Raw genomic sequence first — 20,997 nt, forward strand, 5'->3', positions numbered from 1 at the left:
TAAGCCGGGGTCTCGGATTGGATGTGGGCGCGTCGCGTAACGCCCGGCAAGGGGCTGCCCGGAGGCTTCCCGGCGGCGGCGCGCGCAGGGTCTCGGGCCCGGGTCGGTCCCGAGTGCGGCGCGGGCGGTGGGCGCCTCCTGGCGGGCGCGGACGGAGCGCGGCGCCTTTAAGCGGGGGCGGGCGGGGCGCGGGCAGAGTCGCTGTCGCCGCGGCCGCCGGGGCGGAGCCAGCACGGATCGGGTCCCGGACGCCCGAGCGCCCCGCCCCCGCGCGGGCGATGCCCAGCGGCGCGGCGGGCGGCGGGGCCCGGCGGGGCGCGCAGAGGAGCGGGCCGCGGCGCTGAGGCGGCGGAGCGTGGCCCCGCCATGGGCTTCCTGCACCAGCTGCAGCTGCTGCTCTGGAAGAACGTGACGCTCAAGCGCCGGAGCCCGGTGAGCCCACCCCACGCGCCCGCCCGCAGCCCGAGGCCGCGCTCCCCGCGCGCACGTGCGGACCGCCGGGCGCGCGCAGACCCCGGCGGACGCTGGGGGCGGCGCGGGTCCGAGCCCCCTCCCCGCCGGGCCCTGCCCTCCCCTGCCGGCGCTGCGGCCTCCGGGGAGGTGGCTCGGTCGTGCCCAGCCCGGTCCCGCGTCCGCTGACATCGCGGTGCTCGGCTGAGTCACGGCACCCGCGCCCTCTGCTGCGCGCTCTCTGGGGCCGCTGTGGGCGGGGGGCAAGCGGCGCTCAGGACTCTGGCTCCCAGAGGGAGGCCCTGGTTCCCAGGACAGAAGGCAGGCCTGGCGGGCTCCATTCAGCTGCGAGGCTCCATGGTCCTTGGGCCCAGCCTCCCTGGGGTCCCGGAGGAGACCCTGTCCCTTCCCTCCGTCCACCCCTCCCCTGCCCTTGGGCCGCGGCCTGCCATAGAGGTTGGTCCCAGGCATCTCTCCGCCTCCCCTCCCCCGCACCCCTCCTGGCATATCCATGACCCTTGCTCATGCTCTCGCCACTGGGAATGTCCTTGTGCCAGCCTCGGCCAGCCTGAATCTCTGCACCCCTTTGTCCTTTGGGGTCAGTTCTCCCTGAGCCTGATCCACTCTATTGCCTCCTGGTCCCCCCACCTCCGCTGGGGGCTGGGTCTACTGTTTGGAGCTGTGACCACCGGGTTCCCCAGCACTGCCTGGGCAGCCAGTTGACCTGAGGGTGCAGGACACACAGCTGTCAGGGACAGAAGTCCTGCGTGGAGCGAGGGGCTTGGGGATATGGGTGTCCTGCCATAGCCCCAGCTGGCCAGCTTGGCTCCAGCCTGGGAAGGGAAGGGACACCTCCCAGGCCACAGGCCTGGGCCAGCTTAGGTTGCTGAAGGCCCTTGGGATTGTCCAGGCCAGGGCCCAGAACAGGTGGGGGCCTAAGGCAGACATCCTCTTGCCCAGCCAGGGCCCGGGCGGGACCTTGGGCTGCACCAGTCCCTGCCTGTTTATCTTTCAACATGCACTGCAGGAAACCCAGGCTGCAGTCAGCTGGGGTGGCCATCATCACCATGGCTGGCAGAATTCCCCTGGGCACCTGGCCTTGGCGGGGAGCCTGGGTTAGGTACACACCCTGGCCAGGAACCTGGAGCTGGCTGAGTGGGGTCCCATGGATCAGGCCTGCAGCCCTTGGCGTTGAGTCACTGGGGACAGCAGAGCAGGGCCAAGGGAACAGGGATGTGGCATGTGGCATGCATTAGTATTAGCCCCCGCGGGTGGTTGTCAGGAAGGTCCCCACTGGGCTTGGGAGCAAAGGCTGGAATGGTGGCCCCTGTTCCAGTGGGGACAATGCTCAGGGAAGGGAGTGTGTCCTATGAAGGCACCTGGCAAGCAGGTGGGAGGTGTGCACTGTCCTGACTGCAAGAGTGGCTCCCAGCTGCTGGTTTGGGCTGCCCCCCAGGACCTTTCTGGGTCCCCACCCTACAGGGCTCCCAGAGGCCACTGGGCCACAGTGGAGGGCCTTAGCCCGTGGCCGGAGCAGGTGAGGAACTGTTTCCCCCAGGGAGGCTGAGTCGTTGCCAGGCTTGTGATGTGGGGCTGGGGCTGGTGGACACTGGGCACACTCCTGCCCGGTCCCCACTTTCCTGAGAAGGATCTTGGACATCAGAGCTGGACTCTTGGGGCCAAGCTTGGATGACAGAGGTTTGCCCTGTGTGCCATGCGCCCTGCTGGGGCAGGGGTGCACCCTGGGCAGAGCTCAGGGTCTGGAGGGTGGGTGCCAAGGATCTCTGTGCTGCTAGCAGGCTCCTCCAAGCTCTTTGCCTCGGTTTCCCTGTCTGTGAGTGTGGCCTATCTCCTCTTAGTTAGCTGGACTTGGGTCTGCCCTTGGGCTACAGGCTGCTTTTGGTGAAGAGACAGGGTCACTGTCATGAAGTCACTGGGATGGCAGGTGGCAGCGCCACTCTCAGGTCTCACCTGTTCTCCCCCCAACACAGTAGGCGGGAGCTACAGGGAGGGGTCATGCCCAGAGAGGGCATCTAGGCCTCCAGGCGATGTGAAGGCACTAGGCTGGTCTCGAGGGACGGAGGTTGGGCCACCTGGAGGCACCTGTGTGGGGCACCCAGGGCGTGCTAGACCTGTGCTGCCGCCTGTAACCAGATGCTCCTGTGGCGCCCGCCGCCCGCCAGCCAGGACTCTCCTCCTCCTCCCAGCAGCTCGTGCGAGGCCGTTGCTATAGCAATCGGGGAGGCAGCCGGGCCTGTTGCTGCAGTTACAGTGCCCGTAGCAGGCCGGGTGTGGGCAGGGCTGGCGCCCCGCGCTGTGACCCCTGCCTCTGACATTGCCTCACTCCTGCAGCCACCCTCGCCCTGGTGCCTGTTGGTGCCCACAGTGCCTTGGCGAGCCCTGGGCTCCATCCTGGCTCAGGGAGCGGGTGGAGGCTGGCACGGGCTGGGGCGGGCATGGGACACCCACAGCATGATGTTCCCGGCCACAGAGCCCTATTGTCTAAGCACAGTAAACACAGCAGCCGCCCCCACCCCAGGGACCGGGGACTCGGCCCGGGCCACACAGCACACTGGGGGCTTTGAAGGGTTTTGGGATGGGGATGAGGATAAAGGATGCCTCCGAGCTGGGTGCTCGCCCTTGGGCTCGGGAGGGCAGGGCCCCTCTGTCCTGTGGGTCTCAGAGAGGGCTGGTCTGCCAAGGGATCTCTGGAGAGTAGCTGGCCCAAGCTCCTTCTCCCTGAGCTGGGGGCTGGGACACAAGAACCAGTGAAGTCTTTGGTTTTCAGGTGAAGTGAGCAGAGCGCTTCTTTCTCACTCCACGCAGTCCCACTAGGGCTCACCTTGGTGCCCAGCCTGGGTTAGCAGGAGCCGACCTAGGGAAACTGAGCTCGGAGGCCCAAGACTGGCTTCCCCGGGTCAGGAGAGGGGACAGGGCAGAAAGAGGTGCCTTTGGGCCAGGTGTGGTGGCTCACGCCCAGGTGGGCGGATCACGAGGTCAGAAGATCGAAACCATCCTGGCTAACACGGTGAAACCCCATCTCTACTAAAAATACAAAAAATTAACCAGGTGTGGTGTTGGGCGCCTGTAGTCCCAGCTACTCAGGAGGCTGAGGCAGGAGAATGGCGTGAACTTGGGAGATGGAGCTTGCAGTGAGCTGAGATTGCACCACTGTACTCCAGCCTGGGCGATAGAATGAGACTCCGTCTCAAAAAAAAAAAAAAAAAAAAAAAAAAATGTGCCTTGGCCTCAGGAACTGGGGCTGTCAGACCCCTTACCAGGTCTTCTCCAAGGCTCAGGGCCCTGGGCGCAGGCCAAGCCTCTCTGAACCAGGCCTCCTCATCTCCCCAGGCCCCTATATTGGTGGGGAGGAAGGGTGAGGAAGGTGAACCCCGGGCGGTGTGGGAAGCGTAGGCGGGGCCAGTGGCTCAGATGGTCCCCAAGGTTTTGCCCAGGTAGCCCTAGAGGTGGGGAGGGAGAAGATGAGCTGGGATATACATGGGTCAGAGTAGACCACAAGCTGGCCAATTCGTCCCTGTAGGCCCTGAGGCTCCTCAGAGGGCAGGCAGGCCCGGTGTGGGCTGGGGACGGGAAACCTGATTTGCTGAGCCAGACAATCCTTACCCTCAGTGCCCTGGCAGGGGCTCAGACCTTCAGTGGTTCTGAAGGGCCTGTGCCCACCTTCCCTGGCCCCAGGGAGCACGTAGTCCTGGCTGGGCTGGGCCGGCCCTATGGGAGGCTGGGGAGGGCCTAGGCGAGCACAGGTCTGTCCTATCCCTCACTGGGCCCATCCTTTCCAGTGGGTCCTGGCCTTCGAGATCTTCATCCCACTGGTGCTGTTCTTCATCCTGCTGGGGCTGCGGCAGAAGAAGCCCACCATCTCCGTGAAGGAAGGTGAGCGCGGCAGGAGGCCCCAGGCACAGCCGGGGGAGCGCGGCACCTCGCATGCCTGCGCTGTGTGTGCACATCTGCACACGGGTGTCCTGCTCCCGGAGTCCCTGAGGTGCGGTGCCTGCTCCCCTGTGTGGTCCTGGGTCGTGCCTCCTGGCTGGGCTGTGGAGGTCGGGGCTGGCCTGTGGCCTCGAATGATGATGCCAATGCCTGTTCCTGGTGATGTGGGCACTCACTGGTCTCCTCTGTTCTGTTTTGATCCCCGCCCCTCCCCGCATGGTCTCTTGTCCTCGGCTGGCATGCAGTCTGTAAGTGAGTGGCCACCTCCTCCTGGCTGGCCTGGGCAGCAGCTGCGGGGGGCCCATGGGCCGTCCTGGCTTGAGTGCCCTCCCCGCTTGCATTAACAGCCCTCCCGGGCCCCCTGCCGGCCTCAGGAACAGCTGGCTCCAGATGGGGGGTGGCGGGCAGTGAAGTGGGCGGTGGTAGGGAGTGAAAGGCCCAGCCACCTAAAGGCACAGCTGGTGCCTGGGTCAAGCTGAGGCAGCATCTTCTAGGGGTGGGGTGCCTCAGCTTCTGGGCTGAGTCTGGGCTGGAGCTAGAGCGGCCTGGCTACTCTCCCTTCATACTCCTTCAGGCTTCTGCACTCACTCTGCTAACCAGCTGGCCAGAGGTCAGAGGTCACTGCCCAGAGGGGGTCCTATGTCCTCCCCTGGGCTCTGTAGGCAGTGCCACACCTGAAACGTTTTCGGGGGGGAGAGTGCCAGGGCACGTGGGCCTGCACTGGCTGAAAGGAAAGGAATGCTCTGGGAGTTATGGCAGAAGGGGTGGTGAGTGGCTCTTTGACCTCTGACCTGTTGGAGTCATTCGCCCCAGAACGCTTGGCCTGTAGCCCAGCTGGGGCCAGGGCTCTGTGCCGCCTTCTCCCTAACGCTGCTTCTCCTTCCTGACTTTCTCTAAATTTCTCCTCTCGGCCTCTGTCTCCCTCCCCTTCTGGATTCCTCTGTCTCTCTCTCCCCTTTTACCCCCGACCTTGCCCTCTCCCGTGGGTCTGCCAGCCTTCTACACAGCGGCGCCCCTGACGTCTGCCGGCATCCTGCCTGTCATGCAGTCGCTGTGCCCGGATGGCCAGCGGGACGAGTTCGGCTTCCTGCAGTACGCCAACTCCACGTGAGTGCCCACCCGCCCCTCGGAGCACCCACCCCTCCCCAGCCCATCCAGCGAGTGACATCCGCCATGGTGCAGGGTCACACAGCTGCTTGAGCGCCTGGACCGCGTGGTGGAGGAAGGCAACCTGTTCGACCCAGCGCGGCCCAGCCTGGGCTCAGAGCTCGAGGCCCTGCGCCAGCATCTGGAGGCCCTCAGTGTGGGACCGGGCACCTCGGGGAGCCACCTGGACAGATCCACAGGTGTGCCCTGTGCAGGGAAGTTGGGGGGCAGGGCTGCGAGCGTAGCTCTGCTGTCACTGGGCTGAAGCCCACATCCACCCTGGGCCCCTCTACCTGCACTGAGTTCCCAGCCACACGCAGGCTGCAGTGGCAGGGCTGTGGTGTTGGGCTCGGCTGCGAGCCCATGTGGGGGCACCTTGCCGAGGTGCAGCAGCCTCTCAGCCTCGCCTTCCTGCCTGTCCAGTGTCTTCCTTCTCTCTGGACTCGGTGGCCAGAGACCCGCAGGAGCTCTGGCGTTTCCTGACACAAAACCTGTCGCTGCCCAATAGCACGGCCCAAGCCGTCTTGGCCGCCCGTGTGGACCCCCCCGAGGTAAGGCAAGGACAGCTCCCAGCCCTTCTGCCCCAGCCATGCCCCCTGGTTGCTGAGCCATCCTCAGGACTCGGAGCCCCTGCCTGAGTCACACCCCCGACCGTCTGAATCTTGCCCCGCGCCATCTGAGCCACGCCCCCACCCCATCTGAGCCACGCCCCCACCATCTGAGCCACGCCCCCACCATCTGAGCCACGCCCCCACCCCATCTGAGCCACGCCCCAACCCCATCTGAGCCACGCTCCCACCATCTGAGCCACGCCCCCACCATCTGAGCCACGCCCCCACGCCCCCATCTGAGCCATTCTCCCACATCTCCCAGGTCTACCACCTACTCTTTGGTCCCTCGTCTGCCCTGGATTCACAGTCTGGCCTCCACAAGGGTCAGGAGCCCTGGAGCCGCCTAGGGAGCAATCCCCTGTTCCGGATGGAGGTGAGGGCATCCATATGTGAGATGGGACTGGAGTGCTGCCTGCCTCTGGGGGTGCTTCTGCTCCGTGGGTGAGGAAAGGGCCCCCTTGGTGACTTGGAGCTCCTCCTGGGAGAGGAGGAGGGTCCCAGGGGTCTATGGCAGGCATGAGGGGTAGAGGCATGTCGTAGGACCCAGGCAGCCCCAGAGCCAGCCAGTGGGTGGGGCACGGTGAGGCCTGAGGCCCTAGTGGTTGGGGACAAAGTCGTTGCCGTGGCTCCACTGACCCCTGTGCCCACCCCAGGAGCTGCTGCTGGCTCCTGCCCTCCTGGAGCAGCTCACCTGCACGCCAGGCTTGGGGGAGCTGGGCCGGATCCTCACTGTGCCTGAGAGTCAGAAGGGGGCCCTGCAGGGCTACCAGGATGCTGTCTGCAGTGGGCAGGCTGCTGCGCGTGCCAGGCGCTTCTCTGGGCTGTCTGCCGAGCTCCGGAGCCAGCTGGATATGGCCAAGGTCTCCCAGCAGGTAAGGCCCTGCCTGCCCACTGCCCGCCGCTTGCTGCCTGAGTTGAGGGAGGGGCTGGGGCCGCTTGGAGAGCTCCGGGCTCCTGGGCCCAGGCTGTGCGTGGGATGCTGCCTGTGGGTAGGTATCCAATGGCACCATGGCTGGTGCCCCATCCCTGCTCACCATCCCAGCTCCTGTCCTGGGCTCCCGTTACCCAGGCTGCAGACTCCCTCCCAGCACCGCCAGCTTGTGTCTCCCTGCTCCGCTCCTGACCTATCACCCACCTGCAGTCCATCTCACCCCGCACTGCCCATGTGCCTGTTTCCCCTCAGCTGGGCCTGGATGCCCCCAACGGCTCGGACTCCTCGCCACAGGCGCCACCCCCACGGAGGCTGCAGGCGCTTCTAGGGGACCTGCTGGATGCCCAGAAGGTTCTGCAGGATGTGGATGTCCTGTCGGCCCTGGCCCTGCTACTGCCCCAGGGTGCCTGCACTGGCCGGACCCCCGGACCCCCAGCCAGCGGTGCGGGTGGGGTGGCCAATGGCACGGGGGCAGGGGCAGTCGTGGGCCCCAACGCCACCGCTGAGGAGGGCACACCCTCTGCTGCAGCACCGGCCTCCCCGGATACGCTGCAGGGCCAGTGCTCAGCCTTCGTGCAGCTCTGGGCCGGCCTGCAGCCCATCTTGTGTGGCAATAACCGGTAGGTGGGCGGCAGGGGAATGGGGGTGAGGAGGACAGCCAGGGGCAGGGCCTGAGCCCTGACTCTAGGCCCTGGCTCTGGAGGTCTCATTTGGCACCCTGCCCTGTGCCCCGAAGTCCCGCCCCATCCCGATGCCCCTCCCACTCTCATGGCCCCGCCCCCTAACGGCCTGGCCCTGCCCCCTGTCCCCTGCCCCCTGCCCCAGCACCATTGAACCCGAGGCGCTGCGTCGGGGCAACATGAGTTCCCTGGGCTTCACAAGCAAGGAGCAGCGGAACCTGGGCCTCCTCGTGCACCTCATGACCAGCAACCCCAAAATCCTGTACGCGCCTGCGGGCTCTGAGGTCGACCGCGTCATTCTCAAGGTGCGCAGGTCTGGGACACTCGGTGTTTGACAGGCAGAGTGGGAAGGGGGTCTCTGCAGGCCTGGGACCCCCGGGCAGAGGGGGTCGGCAGAATTGACATGGGAGGGGTACGGGGTGTAGCTTTGGATGGGACACAGGCTCTGCAGGTGGGGGACCAGAGGTCGTTTTTCCTTTCGGGAGCTCCAGGGGCTGCTGTGGGAAGGCACTGGAGAGTCTGCTCTGGCAGGGTCCCCCGGCTGGGGTTGGCCAGTCCAGGGCAGTGCTGGTGGAGGAGGGGTGTGTCCGGAGACCTTCCAGAGTGTCTCGTGGGCGGGCAGCTGGGCAGTTTGGGTTCTGGGTGAGAGGTCCTGTCTGGAACAAGCAGAGGCCAGGGCTGGACATTGGCCTGGGAGGGGAGGGCCTGTGGATGAGGCCAATCCTGGGTGTAGAGGGGGGTCCCTAGGATAAGGGTAGGAGAGATGAGGGTGGAGCATCAGGTACTTAAGGGACACATGGAGAGAGGTCCAGCAAAGGAGCTGGTGGGCACAGCTGGGCAGTTGGGGGTCCGGAGGACATGCTGCCCTGGGAGTGGAGGGCAAAGCAGGTTTCACCTGAGCGCCACAGAAAGGAGTGGAGAGCCCGGGCGTGGGACTCACGCTTGAAATCCCAGCACTTTGGGAAGCCATGGTGGGAGGATGGCTTGAGCTCAGGAGTTTGAGACAAGCCTGAGCAACATAGCGGAACCCCGTCTCTACCAAAAATACAAAAATTAGCCAGGCGTGGTGGTGGGTGCCTGTAATCCCAGCTACTTAGAGGGCTGAGGCGGGACGATCCCTTGGGCCTGGGAGGTGGGAGGCTGCAGTGAGCCGGGACTGCACCACTGCATTCCAGCGTGGGTGACTGAGACCCTGTCCCAGGAAAAAAAAAAAAAAAGGTGGGGAGGGTTGGTTGTTGGCAACGGGCCAGCCACTGGGGAGGTGAGTGGGGTGAGAGCCCCCAAGTTGGCGGGGGTCCGTCCAGAAACTCCATGCCCCTGCCTCACCCTCTGCAGGCCAACGAGACTTTTGCCTTTGTGGGCAACGTGACTCACTATGCCCAGGTCTGGCTCAACATCTCGGCGGAGATCCGCAGCTTCCTGGAGCAGGGCAGGCTGCAGCAACACCTGCACTGGCTGCAGCAGGTTCCAAGGGGGCCCGCGAGGGAGGCGGCTGCGGGTGGCGCGGGGAACCCCTCTCTGCCCAGCTCGGCAGGCGCAGGTCCCCCCTGAGCCGCTCCTCTACCCCTAGTATGTAGCAGAGCTGCGGCTGCACCCCGAGGCACTGAACCTGTCGCTGGATGAGCTGCCGCCGGCCCTGAGACAGGACAACTTCTCGCTGCCCAGTGGCATGGCCCTCCTGCAGCAGCTGGATACCATTGACAACGCGGCCTGCGGCTGGATCCAGTTCATGTCCAAGGTGAGAGGTGGGGCCTCTGAGCCAACCCCCGACACCCCCTGCCTCACGCATGCCCAGGGCGGGCTCCAGCGATGCCCCTCCCACTAGGTGAGCGTGGACATCTTCAAGGGCTTCCCTGACGAGGAGAGCATTGTCAACTATACCCTCAACCAGGCCTACCAGGACAACGTCACTGTGTTTGCCAGTGAGCTGCCCCCCCCGCCCCACCCCAGCCCCCCACAGACCTTCCTCCCCAGCCCAGCCCCACCCATACCCCTGGGCCCTCCCACTCCTTGGCCGCGCCCTGGCCTTGCCCCCTCACCCGCCACTTCCCCTCCCCACCCCTGCCCCTTCCAAAGGGCCCCAGCCCACAACCCGTCCCCACCCTGCACCTCCTCACTTCTGCCCACCTTTCCCCTGGGGCCCCCACCCCAGCCGTGTCCCACCTTTCCCTGGACCCTCCTGTCCCTGCCCCCACACCTTGGCCCCGCCCCCGTGCCTTGCTCCCCCCCCAACCACGCCTTGGCCCCACCCCTGCATCTTGGCCCCGCCCCAACCTCCCGGCCCCAGGTGTGATCTTCCAGACCCGGAAGGACGGCTCACTCCCGCCTCACGTGCACTACAAGATCCGCCAGAACTCCAGCTTCACCGAGAAAACCAACGAGATCCGCCGCGCCTACTGGCGGCCTGGGCCGAATACTGGCGGCCGCTTCTACTTCCTCTACGGCTTCGTCTGGATCCAGGGTGAGGGGCGGGCCCGGAAGACCGGCTGGAGGATTCCTGGGGGAGGACAGGTGGGAGGACAAGAGGGCCTGCCCGGCACCTGATGGCTGCCCCCACCCACAGACATGATGGAGCGCGCCATCATCGACACCTTTGTGGGGCACGACGTGGTGGAGCCGGGCAGCTACGTGCAGATGTTCCCCTACCCCTGCTACACACGCGATGAGTGAGTGCTGGGCGCCCGGGGCTGGGCTGGGGCTGGGGCTGAGTGGCGCCTGAGCGCGGCCTTCCCGCAGCTTCCTGTTTGTCATTGAGCACATGATGCCGCTGTGCATGGTGATCTCCTGGGTCTACTCCGTGGCCATGACCATCCAGCACATCGTGGCGGAGAAGGAGCACCGGCTCAAGGAGGTGCGCGGGCCGGGACTCTCCCTGGAGGCGCGGGCTGGCAGGGAGGGGCGGCATCTTCCCGGGGGCCTGCCCCAAGCCCCTGGCCCACCCGCAGGTGATGAAGACCATGGGCCTGAACAACGCGGTACACTGGGTGGCCTGGTTCATCACCGGCTTTGTGCAGCTGTCCATCTCCGTGACAGCGCTCACCGCCATCCTGAAGTACGGCCAAGTGCTCATGCACAGCCACGTGGTCATCATCTGGCTCTTCCTGGCCGTCTACGCGGTGGCCACCATCATGTTCTGGTGAGTGCGGGCCATGCTGGGAGGGACTTGGGGCAGGCACTGGCCCAGCAAGCTCACCCCACATCCTCTCAGAGCCCCCTGGACCCTGGTACGGGCTTGCCCAGGAGGCCGGGCGTGCGGGTGGCTGACGGCGCACATGGCCCCTGCCCACCCAGCTTCCTGGTGTCTGTGCTGTACTCCAAGGCCAAGCTGGCCTCGGCCTGCGGCGGCATCATCTACTTCCTGAGCTACGTGCCCTACATGTACGTGGCGATCCGAGAGGAGGTGGCGCACGATAAGATCACGGCCTTCGAGAAGTGCATCGCGGTGAGGGTCGCGGGCAGGCGGGCGGGCGGGCGGCTGGGGTGCCGGGCCACCCCACGTGCTGACACCACTGCCTTCTCAGTCCCTCATGTCCACTACGGCCTTTGGCCTGGGCTCCAAGTACTTCGCGCTGTACGAGGTGGCCGGCGTGGGCATCCAGTGGCACACCTTCAGCCAGTCCCCAGTGGAGGGGGACGACTTTAACCTGCTCCTGGCCGTCACCATGTTGATGGCGGACGCCGTGGTCTACGGCATCCTCACGTGGTACATTGAGGCTGTGCACCCAGGTACTGGCCAGCCCTTGGAGGGCAGGGGAGAGGCAGAGGTCCCCAGCCAGGGTTGGGACCAGTGCTCTGGGTCCACTCCTGGATGCAGCACGGGTGGCTCCCTGGGTGGGCACGTGGCTCACGTGGTGGATGGTCACCCCAGGCCCTAGGTCAGCCTCCCCTCCCCTCCCCGACCCCCAGGCATGTACGGGCTGCCCCGGCCCTGGTACTTCCCACTGCAGAAGTCCTACTGGCTGGGCAGTGGGCGGACAGAAGCCTGGGAGTGGAGCTGGCCGTGGGCACGCACCCCCCGCCTCAGTGTCATGGAGGAGGACCAGGCCTGTGCCATGGAGAGCCGGCGCTTTGGTGAGGCTGGCGCCAGAATGGTGGCTGGGGTGGGCGCTGGGTTCGGAGTCCTGGGTGGCCTTGGCGCCGCCCCCACCCTGCTGATCCACAGCCCTGGTGCAGAGGAGACCCGTGGCATGGAGGAGGAGCCCACCCACCTGCCTCTGGTTGTCTGCGTGGACAAACTCACCAAGGTCTACAAGCACGACAAGAAGCTGGCCCTGAACAAGCTGAGCCTGAATCTCTACGAGAACCAGGTGGTCTCCTTCTTGGGCCACAACGGGGCGGGCAAGACCACCACCATGTGAGTGTCAGAGGGGCGGAGCGGTGGCCTCTGCTGACCCGAGCAGGAGTCCTAGCCAGGGGCAGGGTGGGGCCTCTGCAGAGGGCGTGGGGTCGTGACCCCGTCCACCTACCCAGGTCCATCCTGACTGGCCTGTTCCCTCCGACGTCGGGTTCCGCCACCATCTACGGGCACGACATCCGCACGGAGATGGATGAGATCCGCAAGAACCTGGGCATGTGCCCACAGCACAACGTGCTCTTTGACCGGCTCACGGTGGAGGAGCACCTCTGGTTCTACTCACGCCTCAAGAGCATGGCCCAGGAGGAGATCCGCAGAGAGATGGACAAGTGGGTGGGCTGGGCGGGGAGGGGGCGGGGGGGTGGAGGCCCTGGGGCTCTGCATGGCGCCAGCCCCATGCCCCACCTCCCTGTCCCAGGATGATCGAGGACCTGGAGCTCTCCAACAAACGGCACTCACTGGTGCAGACATTGTCGGGTGGCATGAAGCGCAAGCTGTCCGTGGCCATCGCCTTCGTGGGCGGCTCTCGTGCCATCATCCTGGACGAGCCCACAGCGGGCGTGGACCCCTACGCGCGCCGCGCCATCTGGGACCTCATCCTCAAGTACAAGCCAGGTGAGTGGGGTGCCGTGCGGGCAGCGGCATGGGTGGCGCCTCCCCTGCCCCCTGACCCTGGGTCTGGCCTTGTCCTAGGCCGCACCATCCTTCTGTCCACCCACCACATGGATGAGGCTGACCTGCTCGGGGACCGCATTGCCATCATCTCCCATGGCAAGCTCAAGTGCTGCGGCTCGCCGCTCTTCCTCAAGGGCACCTATGGTGACGGGTACCGCCTCACGCTGGTCAAGCGGCCCGCCGAGCTGGGGGGCCCCCAAGGTCTGTGTTGAAGCTGCCTGAGCTGGCCTTGGGCCACCCCCTCCCCGGGACCCCCACCTGAGAATCCACAATGGAGAGGCTGGGCCCTCACCGTCACCCACTGGGCCCAGGATGCCTGCTAGGGCCTGGCCCGCCCTCTCCAATGCCCGTATCTTGACCCAGTTGGGTTCCCATTGGGTGTCCCTCCTCCCAGTCCCAGAGTGAATTCCTTCCTGCTCCCACATCCCCCACAGAGCCAGGGCTGGCATCCAGCCCCCCAGGTCGGGCCCCGCTGAGCAGCTGCTCCGAGCTCCAGGTGTCCCAGTTCATCCGCAAGCACGTGGCCTCCTGCCTGCTGGTCTCCGACACAAGCACGGAGCTCTCCTACATCCTGCCCAGCGAGGCTGCCAAGAAGGGGGCTTTCGAGCGCCTTTTCCAGGTGTGAGGGCCAAGAGCAGGCCAGGGCGCAAGGGTTGGGAGGCAGTTGCAGGCGGTGGAGGTGGACGCACTCCTGCCTGGGTGTCCCTGCCGCAGCCTCCCCCTCCACCGCCCCTGCAGCACCTGGAACGCAGCCTGGATGCGCTGCACCTCAGCAGCTTCGGGCTGATGGACACGACCCTGGAGGAAGTGTTCCTCAAGGTGTCGGAGGAGGATCAGTCGCTGGAGAACAGTGAGGCTGGTGAGGGGCTCAGGCCACTCGCTCAGCCCACCCCACCCACAAGGCCCCAGCTCGAGCCTGCGCTGTCACTCCTGCCTGGTGTCTGGGGGCGCCACCCTGGTACTGGGTGGGAACCAGGGGATGCCCCAGGGTTAGCCTGCCGTCCTGGGTGGGTGGTCATGGTGGCCAGAGGTCCCGGACAGGTGTATGAGCCTGGGAATTGGGGTCAAGACCGGGAATGGGGGTCCTGGGCAGGCCTAGTGGCCAGTAGCCATGAGTGTCCCCTCGGCCCTTCCACTGCGGCAGATGTGAAGGAGTCCAGGAAGGACGTGCTCCCCGGGGCAGAGGGCCCGGCGTCTGGGGAGGGTCACGCTGGCAATCTGGCCCGGTGCTCGGAGCTGACCCAGTCGCAGGCATCACTGCAGTCGGTGTCATCTGTGGGCTCTGCCCGCGGCGACGAGGGAGCTGGCTACGCCGATGTCTACGGAGACTACCGCCCCCTCTTTGATAACCCACAGGACCCAGACAACGTCAGCCTGCAAGGTGGGGGTGGCCGGGTGAGGCTGGGACAGCAAGGGAGGGGGAGCAGGGTTGGGGGGAGCGGCATGGGGGCAGCCAGTGGGGAGAGGGTAGCATGCAGCCCCTGCTCAGCCTCTACCTCTCTGCACAGAGGTGGAGGTGGAGGCCCTGTCGAGGGTCGGCCAGGGCAGCAGCAAGCTGGATGGCGGGTGGCTGAAGGTGCGCCAGTTCCACGGGCTGCTGGTCAAACGCTTCCACTGCGCCCGCCGCAACTCCAAGGCACTCTTCTCCCAGATCCTGCTGCCGGCCTTCTTCGTCTGCGTGGCCATGACCGTGGCCCTGTCCGTCCCCGAGATTGGTAGGCCACCGGCTGCACGGGGGTGCTGGGCTTGCGTCTCCCCACCGCCCACCGGGAGCCCTGATGATGCCCACTCCTGAGCTTCCTGACTCTGAGCCTCACCCCGCACCTGAGGCTGGGCATGCACCGGGGTTCATCCGGGAGTCCTGCCTCCTTGGGGCCCAGACCCCAGGCATGGATCCTTTGGGGTTGGGGGAAGGGGAACGAGGCTTGGGGGCCGCTGGCCAGTAGGCAGAACCTGCTCAGGCCTCCCTGCTTGCCCTGCCAGGTGATCTGCCCCCGCTGGTCCTGTCACCTTCCCAGTACCACAACTACACCCAGCCCCGTGGCAATTTCATCCCCTATGCCAACGAGGAGCGCCGCGAGTACCGGTGAGGCTGCCAGTGGGGGCAGCCTTGGTGGGCGGGGCGGGTGAGGGGGTGGGGACAGCCTTCGTGGGCAGGGCGGGTGAGGGGGCGGAGACTGGCAGCCCCACCTCACACTGTCGTGCCCGCAGGCTGCGGCTATCACCCGACGCCAGCCCCCAGCAGCTTGTGAGCACGTTCCGGCTGCCATCCGGGGTGGGTGCCACCTGCGTGCTCAAGTCTCCCGCCAACGGCTCGCTGGGGCCCACGTTGAACCTGAGCAGCGGGGAGTCGCGCCTGCTGGCGGCTAGGTTCTTCGACAGCATGTGTCTGGAGTCCTTCACACAGGGGCTGCCGCTGTCCAACTTCGTGCCGCCCCCACCCTCGCCCGCCCCATCTGACTCGCCAGCGTCCCCGGATGAGGACCTGCAGGCCTGGAACGTCTCCCTGCCGCCCACCGCTGGGCCAGGTAGCGGTTCAGGGGGCCTGCTGGGGGGCAGGGGCAGCGAGGAGTCCTTCTCACTGCCCCACGCTGTGCCCACAGAAATGTGGACGTCGGCACCCTCCCTGCCGCGCCTGGTACGGGAGCCCGTCCGCTGCACCTGCTCCTCGCAGGGCACCGGCTTCTCCTGCCCCAGCAGTGTGGGCGGGCACCCGCCCCAGATGCGGGTGGTCACAGGCGACATCCTGACCGACATCACCGGCCACAACGTCTCTGAGTACCTGCTCTTCACCTCCGACCGCTTCCGACTGCACCGGTGAGCTGGGTGGGGAGGCTGTGGGTGAGGGTGGCGGGCCACCAGCCACCTAGTCTCAACTGCTGCCCCTCTAGCCTCACTGCCTGCCTAGCCTCACCGCCCCTCCCACCTGCCTGCCCAGGTATGGGGCCATCACCTTTGGAAACGTCCTCAAGTCCATCCCAGCCTCATTTGGCACCAGGGCCCCACCCATGGTACGGAAGATCGCAGTGCGCAGGGCTGCCCAGGTGAGCGAGGCTGCAGCCCTGGGGCCCCGCGGTGTGTAGCGCCGCCTGAGATCTGCAGGGACCCACGGGGCTCCTGGGGCCTTTCCGTGTCCTCTTTCTTCTGCAGGTTTTCTACAACAACAAGGGCTATCACAGCATGCCCACCTACCTCAACAGCCTCAACAACGCCATTCTGCGTGCCAACCTGCCCAAGAGCAAGGGCAACCCGGCGGCTTACGGTGAGCTGACGCGGACGGGGCGAGGCAGGGAGGAGCTGGGGCCGGGCCGGATGGCGCAGGGGCCTGAAGCTGCCGCCCCCGCCCCACCGTGTGCAGGCATCACCGTCACCAACCACCCCATGAACAAGACCAGCGCCAGCCTCTCCCTGGATTACCTGTAAGTGTGGCCAGTGGGGGATGAGGTGGGGCAGGTGGGCGCTGCAGCCCCGGCCGTGAGGACTGAGGGCTTCTTTGCCTCAGGCTGCAGGGCACGGATGTTGTCATCGCCATCTTCATCATCGTGGCCATGTCGTTTGTGCCGGCCAGCTTCGTCGTCTTCCTCGTGGCCGAGAAGTCCACCAAGGCCAAGCACCTGCAGTTTGTCAGCGGCTGCAACCCCATCATCTACTGGCTGGCGAACTACGTGTGGGACATGGTGCGCCCGGCGTGGCCACGGGGGTGCCCTGGCCCTTCTCATACCCCATCCCTGCCCCGCCCCGGGTCTCTCACCAGCCGCCCCCACCCCTGCAGCTCAACTACCTGGTCCCCGCTACCTGCTGCGTCATCATCCTATTTGTGTTCGACCTGCCGGCCTACACGTCGCCCACCAACTTCCCTGCTGTCCTCTCCCTCTTCCTGCTCTATGGGTAAGGGGGAGCGGAGTGGGGAGCGGCCTCAGGTGGGGCCGGGGCTGCCTGGTGACCACTGCCCGCCACCTGCCCGCAGGTGGTCCATCACGCCCATCATGTACCCGGCCTCCTTCTGGTTCGAGGTCCCCAGCTCGGCCTACGTGTTCCTCATCGTCATCAATCTCTTCATCGGCATCACCGCCACTGTGGCCACCTTCCTGCTACAGCTCTTCGAGCATGACAAGGTGGGGTGGCGACCACACGGTGGGGGCGGCGGGCCCTGCGGAGGCTGTGCCCCTGATCCCAGCCACCCCGCAGGACCTGAAGGTCGTCAACAGTTACCTGAAAAGCTGCTTCCTCATTTTCCCCAACTACAACCTGGGCCACGGGCTCATGGAGATGGCCTACAACGAGTACATCAATGAGTACTACGCCAAGATTGGTGAGGGGCCCGCGGGGCAGGGGAGGCGTTGGGGGCCCCGCAAGGCCCAGAGCACAGGCCCTGAGCTGGCTCCCCACAGGCCAGTTTGATAAGATGAAGTCCCCGTTCGAGTGGGACATTGTCACCCGCGGGCTGGTGGCCATGGCGGTTGAGGGCGTCGTGGGCTTCCTCTTGACCATCATGTGCCAGTACAACTTCCTGCGGCAGCCACAGTGAGCGGGGCGCGTGGCAGGGTGGGGGCAGGGGGCAGGGCAGGAGCAGGGATGGGATCAAGGGGTGGGGCAGGGTGGGGCAGGGGACAGCAGAGGGGCCTGCCCACCCTTCCTGCATGCCACAGCCAGAGGACTCGAGGCCGGTGGCTGGGAGGGGCGGTGGGGGTGGCGAGCTGCCAGACACTGTCCACCCTGTCCCCCAAGGCGCATGCCCGTGTCTACCAAGCCTGTGGAGGATGATGTGGACGTGGCCAGCGAGCGGCAGCGAGTGCTCCGGGGAGACGCGGACAACGACATGGTCAAGATTGAGAACCTGACCAAGGTGGGCTCTGGGCGTGTGGGGTAGGGCCTGGGTGGAGTGGGCCAGGGCCGGGGGGGTGGGGCCGCAGCAGTGCAGGTGGAGCCTGGGTGGGCAGGACCCTGAGCTCTGGGGGTGGGGCTTGCATGGGGTGGGGCTGTGGGGCATGTGGGCAGGGCGCCCCCTGGGCTCTGGGGGTGGGGCAGGGCCGGGGTGGGGTGGGGCCAGAGGGGCAGGGTTGGGGGCAGGATGGAGTTGGGGACGCTGCACCCCACACCCCTATGCCCCCATGCCCCGCTGAGCGGGCAGGCTCCTGGCCAGGTCTACAAGTCCCGGAAGATTGGCCGCATCCTGGCCGTTGACCGCCTGTGCCTGGGTGTGCGTCCTGGAGAGTGCTTCGGGCTCCTGGGCGTCAACGGTGCGGGCAAGACCAGCACTTTCAAGATGCTGACCGGAGACGAGAGCACGACAGGGGGCGAGGCCTTCGTCAATGGACACAGGTGCGGCGGGAGCCCTGGGTGGGTGGGGCCTCCACGTCCTCACGCGCTGACGGCCGCCGTGTCCCCAGTGTGCTGAAGGAGCTGCTCCAGGTGCAGCAGAGCCTCGGCTACTGCCCGCAGTGCGACGCACTGTTCGACGAGCTCACAGCCCGGGAGCACCTGCAGCTGTACACGCGGCTGCGCGGCATCTCCTGGAAGGACGAGGCCCGGGTGAGGATGGCAGGGTGGGGAGCCGGCACGCCGGGCGACCCTGCCTCCGCTGACACCTGCGTTCCCCGGCCAGGTGGTAAAGTGGGCTCTGGAGAAGCTGGAGCTGACCAAGTACGCAGACAAGCCGGCCGGCACCTACAGCGGCGGCAACAAGCGGAAGCTCTCCACGGCCATCGCCCTCATTGGGTACCCAGCCTTCATCTTCCTGGTGAGCTCTGGGTGGGGTGGGGGGCGGCTGCCTGGCCTTTGACTTCCTGGTGAGCACAGGCAGGGGCAGTGTTCAGGCCGGGGTGTGTGGGCCTGGCAGCGGCTGAGCCTGCCGCCCATCTCCAGGATGAGCCCACCACGGGCATGGACCCCAAGGCCCGGCGCTTCCTCTGGAACCTCATCCTCGACCTCATCAAGACAGGGCGTTCGGTGGTGCTGACATCACACAGGTGAGCGCGCCCCCACTCCCCCTTTGTGCCCCCACCGCGCAGCACCCCTTCCGGTGCCAGCCTGTGCGTGTCCTGCAGCATGGAGGAGTGCGAGGCGCTGTGCACGCGGCTGGCCATCATGGTGAACGGTCGCCTGCGGTGCCTGGGCAGCATCCAGCACCTGAAGAACCGGTGAGCCGGGACAGGCCCAGGGATGGGGCCAGGGGTGGGGCCGGGAGTGGGGGTGGCTGCAGGGCTGTGAGGGCTGTGGGGCCAGGGGGCTGGGGGGACTGGGGCAGTGGGGCCAGGGGAGGGGCCTGGAGGGCTGTGGGAGGCTGTGGGGCTTCCTGAGGTGCCTGTGAGGGCTGTGGGGCTGGGAGGCGGGGGGGCTGGGGCTCTGGCTGGTCGGCACAGGGCTCCGGGCCACCGGCCTGTCCCACTAGGTTTGGAGATGGTTACATGATCACGGTGCGGACCAAGAGCAGCCAGAGCGTGAAGGACGTGGTGCGGTTCTTCAACCGCAACTTCCCGGAAGCTATGCTTAAGGTGTGCCGTCCTGGGCAGGGTTGCAGAGGGGGCGCGACTGGGTGGGGGGCGCTGCCAGGCCTCTGACCTCCCCCCTCTGCAGGAGCGGCACCACACGAAGGTGCAGTACCAGCTCAAGTCGGAACACATCTCGCTGGCCCAGGTGTTCAGCAAGATGGAGCAGGTGTCTGGCGTGCTGGGCATCGAGGACTATTCGGTCAGCCAGACCACACTGGACAATGTGAGCGCCCCGAGGGCACTGCGCACCACACCTGCCCCTCCCCCCACCCGCCCTGTTCCCCCCACCCGGCACCTCCACTCCCCACACGCCTGCCCCACCCACCAGGTGTTCGTGAACTTCGCCAAGAAGCAGAGTGACAACCTGGAGCAGCAAGAGACGGAGCCGCCGTCCGCACTGCAGTCGCCTCTCGGCTGCTTGCTCAGCCTGCTCCGGCCCCGGCCTGCCCCCACGGAGCTCCGGGCACTTGTGGCAGATGAGCCCGAGGACCTGGACACAGAGGACGAGGGCCTCATCAGCTTCGAGGAGGAGCGGGTGAGCAGGCTGCCCTCACGGCTGTCCAGGGCTCTGCCCACTGGACCCAGGCTGCCTGGAGGCTCCAGCCCCGGGTGGGGTGGGGGGAGAACTGGCCCCAGGATGCTTGCTGTCCAGAGGTCAAGGGGGCAGAGTGGGCAAGGGAGACTTGCAGACAGGCCTGGAGAGACCAACTGCATGGTCCAGACTTGCTGGAGTCTTTGAGGGGGACAGAGCCAGGGTGGGGCAGAGGGGACCAGGGCCTGGGAACGGGGGACCGATGTAGACTCAGTGGCCCCCAGACTTGGCAGATGGAGGCCCAGGAGAACCCACAGAAGGAGCTCGTGGGGAGACCCTTCGTCCAGGCCCAGCCTGCAGGAGGGCCAGGGCGGGCCAGCACAAGTGTCCTCAGCCCCACCAGGGGGTGGCACAGGATGCCCTATAAGCCTGACCTCGCCTCTGCACAGGCCCAGCTGTCCTTCAACACGGACACGCTCTGCTGACCACTCAGAGCTGGACCAGGGACTCAACAATGGGGACAGAAGTCCCCCAGTGCCTGCCAGGGCCTGGAGTGGAGGTTCAGGACCAAGGGGCTCTGGCCCTCCAGCCCCTGTACTCGGCCATGCCCTGTGGTCATTGCGGTTGCCGCCCCTAATTGTGCCAAAGGCTGACCCGGCCCAGGCTGCACACACCCTCGCCCTGCTTTGCCTTAAAGCCTCGGGGTCTGCCCGGCCCCTCACCCCTGCCTGGCTCTGCTCACCGCCCAAGGCGACGCCGGCTGGACCAGGCACTGCTGGCCTTTCTCCTGCCCGGCCTCGGAACCAGCTTTTTTCTCCTACAATGAAGGCTGATGCCGAGAGCGGGCTGTGGGCGGAGCTGGGTCAGTCCCATATTTATTTTGCTTTGAGAAGAGGCTCCTCTGGCCCTGATCTCCTGCAGGGAGGTGGCTGTCTCACGGGAAGCCATCAGCTTGGGCCAGCTGGCAGGTGGCAAGAATGGAGAAGCTGACCCTGCTGGCCAGGCGAGGGGCCAGACACCCCCCACCCCCAGCTGCCATCGCTCTCCCACCCAGCTTGGCCCCCTGCCCGCCCACCTGCCTGGGAGCCGGGCCTGTATATAGCGCACAGATGTTTGTTTTAAATAAATAAACAAAATGCCTGCGGGCCTGCGTGTGTGGGTTGGGAGGGGTGGGGA

General features: G+C 66.2%; 1 protein-coding gene across 3 annotated transcripts; it reads left to right on the forward strand.

The window, feature by feature from the left end:
* Positions 1 to 273: 273 nt before the first annotated feature.
* LOC129478653 (ATP-binding cassette sub-family A member 2) lies at positions 274 to 20,961 on the forward strand. Of its 3 annotated transcripts, XM_055270292.1 has the most exons (49): positions 274 to 432; positions 4,251 to 4,344; positions 4,647 to 4,649; positions 5,397 to 5,508; positions 5,584 to 5,747; positions 5,971 to 6,098; positions 6,421 to 6,531; positions 6,812 to 7,030; positions 7,342 to 7,709; positions 7,915 to 8,074; positions 9,105 to 9,233; positions 9,340 to 9,507; positions 9,595 to 9,691; positions 10,057 to 10,230; positions 10,333 to 10,435; positions 10,506 to 10,620; positions 10,715 to 10,905; positions 11,061 to 11,211; positions 11,291 to 11,495; positions 11,676 to 11,840; positions 11,943 to 12,123; positions 12,240 to 12,452; positions 12,542 to 12,738; positions 12,817 to 12,999; positions 13,233 to 13,417; positions 13,537 to 13,657; positions 13,943 to 14,179; positions 14,307 to 14,513; positions 14,782 to 14,884; positions 15,010 to 15,326; positions 15,402 to 15,615; positions 15,737 to 15,842; positions 15,949 to 16,060; positions 16,157 to 16,217; positions 16,301 to 16,475; positions 16,571 to 16,686; positions 16,766 to 16,913; positions 16,987 to 17,110; positions 17,190 to 17,322; positions 17,527 to 17,644; positions 17,942 to 18,120; positions 18,189 to 18,330; positions 18,404 to 18,538; positions 18,664 to 18,767; positions 18,846 to 18,938; positions 19,190 to 19,292; positions 19,375 to 19,512; positions 19,618 to 19,824; positions 20,271 to 20,961. In XM_055270292.1, the coding sequence occupies exons 1-49, from the start codon at positions 367 to 369 to the stop codon at positions 20,304 to 20,306; spliced, it is 7,311 nt and encodes a 2,436-aa protein (XP_055126267.1). In that variant the 5' UTR covers positions 274 to 366; the 3' UTR covers positions 20,307 to 20,961. The 3 variants fall into 3 exon arrangements, with proteins under 3 accessions (XP_055126267.1, XP_055126266.1, XP_055126264.1); XM_055270291.1 differs by lacking the exon at positions 4,647 to 4,649; XM_055270289.1 differs by lacking the exon at positions 4,647 to 4,649 and having other exon boundaries at positions 15,010 to 15,615.
* The last annotated feature ends 36 nt before the right edge of the window (positions 20,962 to 20,997 follow it).

This window comes from Symphalangus syndactylus, chromosome 3, assembly GCF_028878055.3.
Source record: "Symphalangus syndactylus isolate Jambi chromosome 3, NHGRI_mSymSyn1-v2.1_pri, whole genome shotgun sequence".
In the NCBI taxonomy this organism is placed as follows: Eukaryota; Metazoa; Chordata; class Mammalia; order Primates; family Hylobatidae; genus Symphalangus; species Symphalangus syndactylus.

Excerpts from the sequence above, each read along its gene's own strand:
- LOC129478653 (XM_055270289.1), top strand. The coding sequence starts at position 367 with ATGGGCTTCCTGCACCAGCTGCAGCTGCTGCTCTGGAAGAACGTGACG. Across the intron at positions 7,031-7,341 it reads TGGCCAAGGTCTCCCAGCAG|CTGGGCCTGGATGCCCCCAA; the intron begins GTAAGGCCCTGC and ends GTTTCCCCTCAG. Across the intron at positions 10,231-10,332 it reads CGGCTTCGTCTGGATCCAGG|ACATGATGGAGCGCGCCATC; the intron begins GTGAGGGGCGGG and ends CCCCACCCACAG.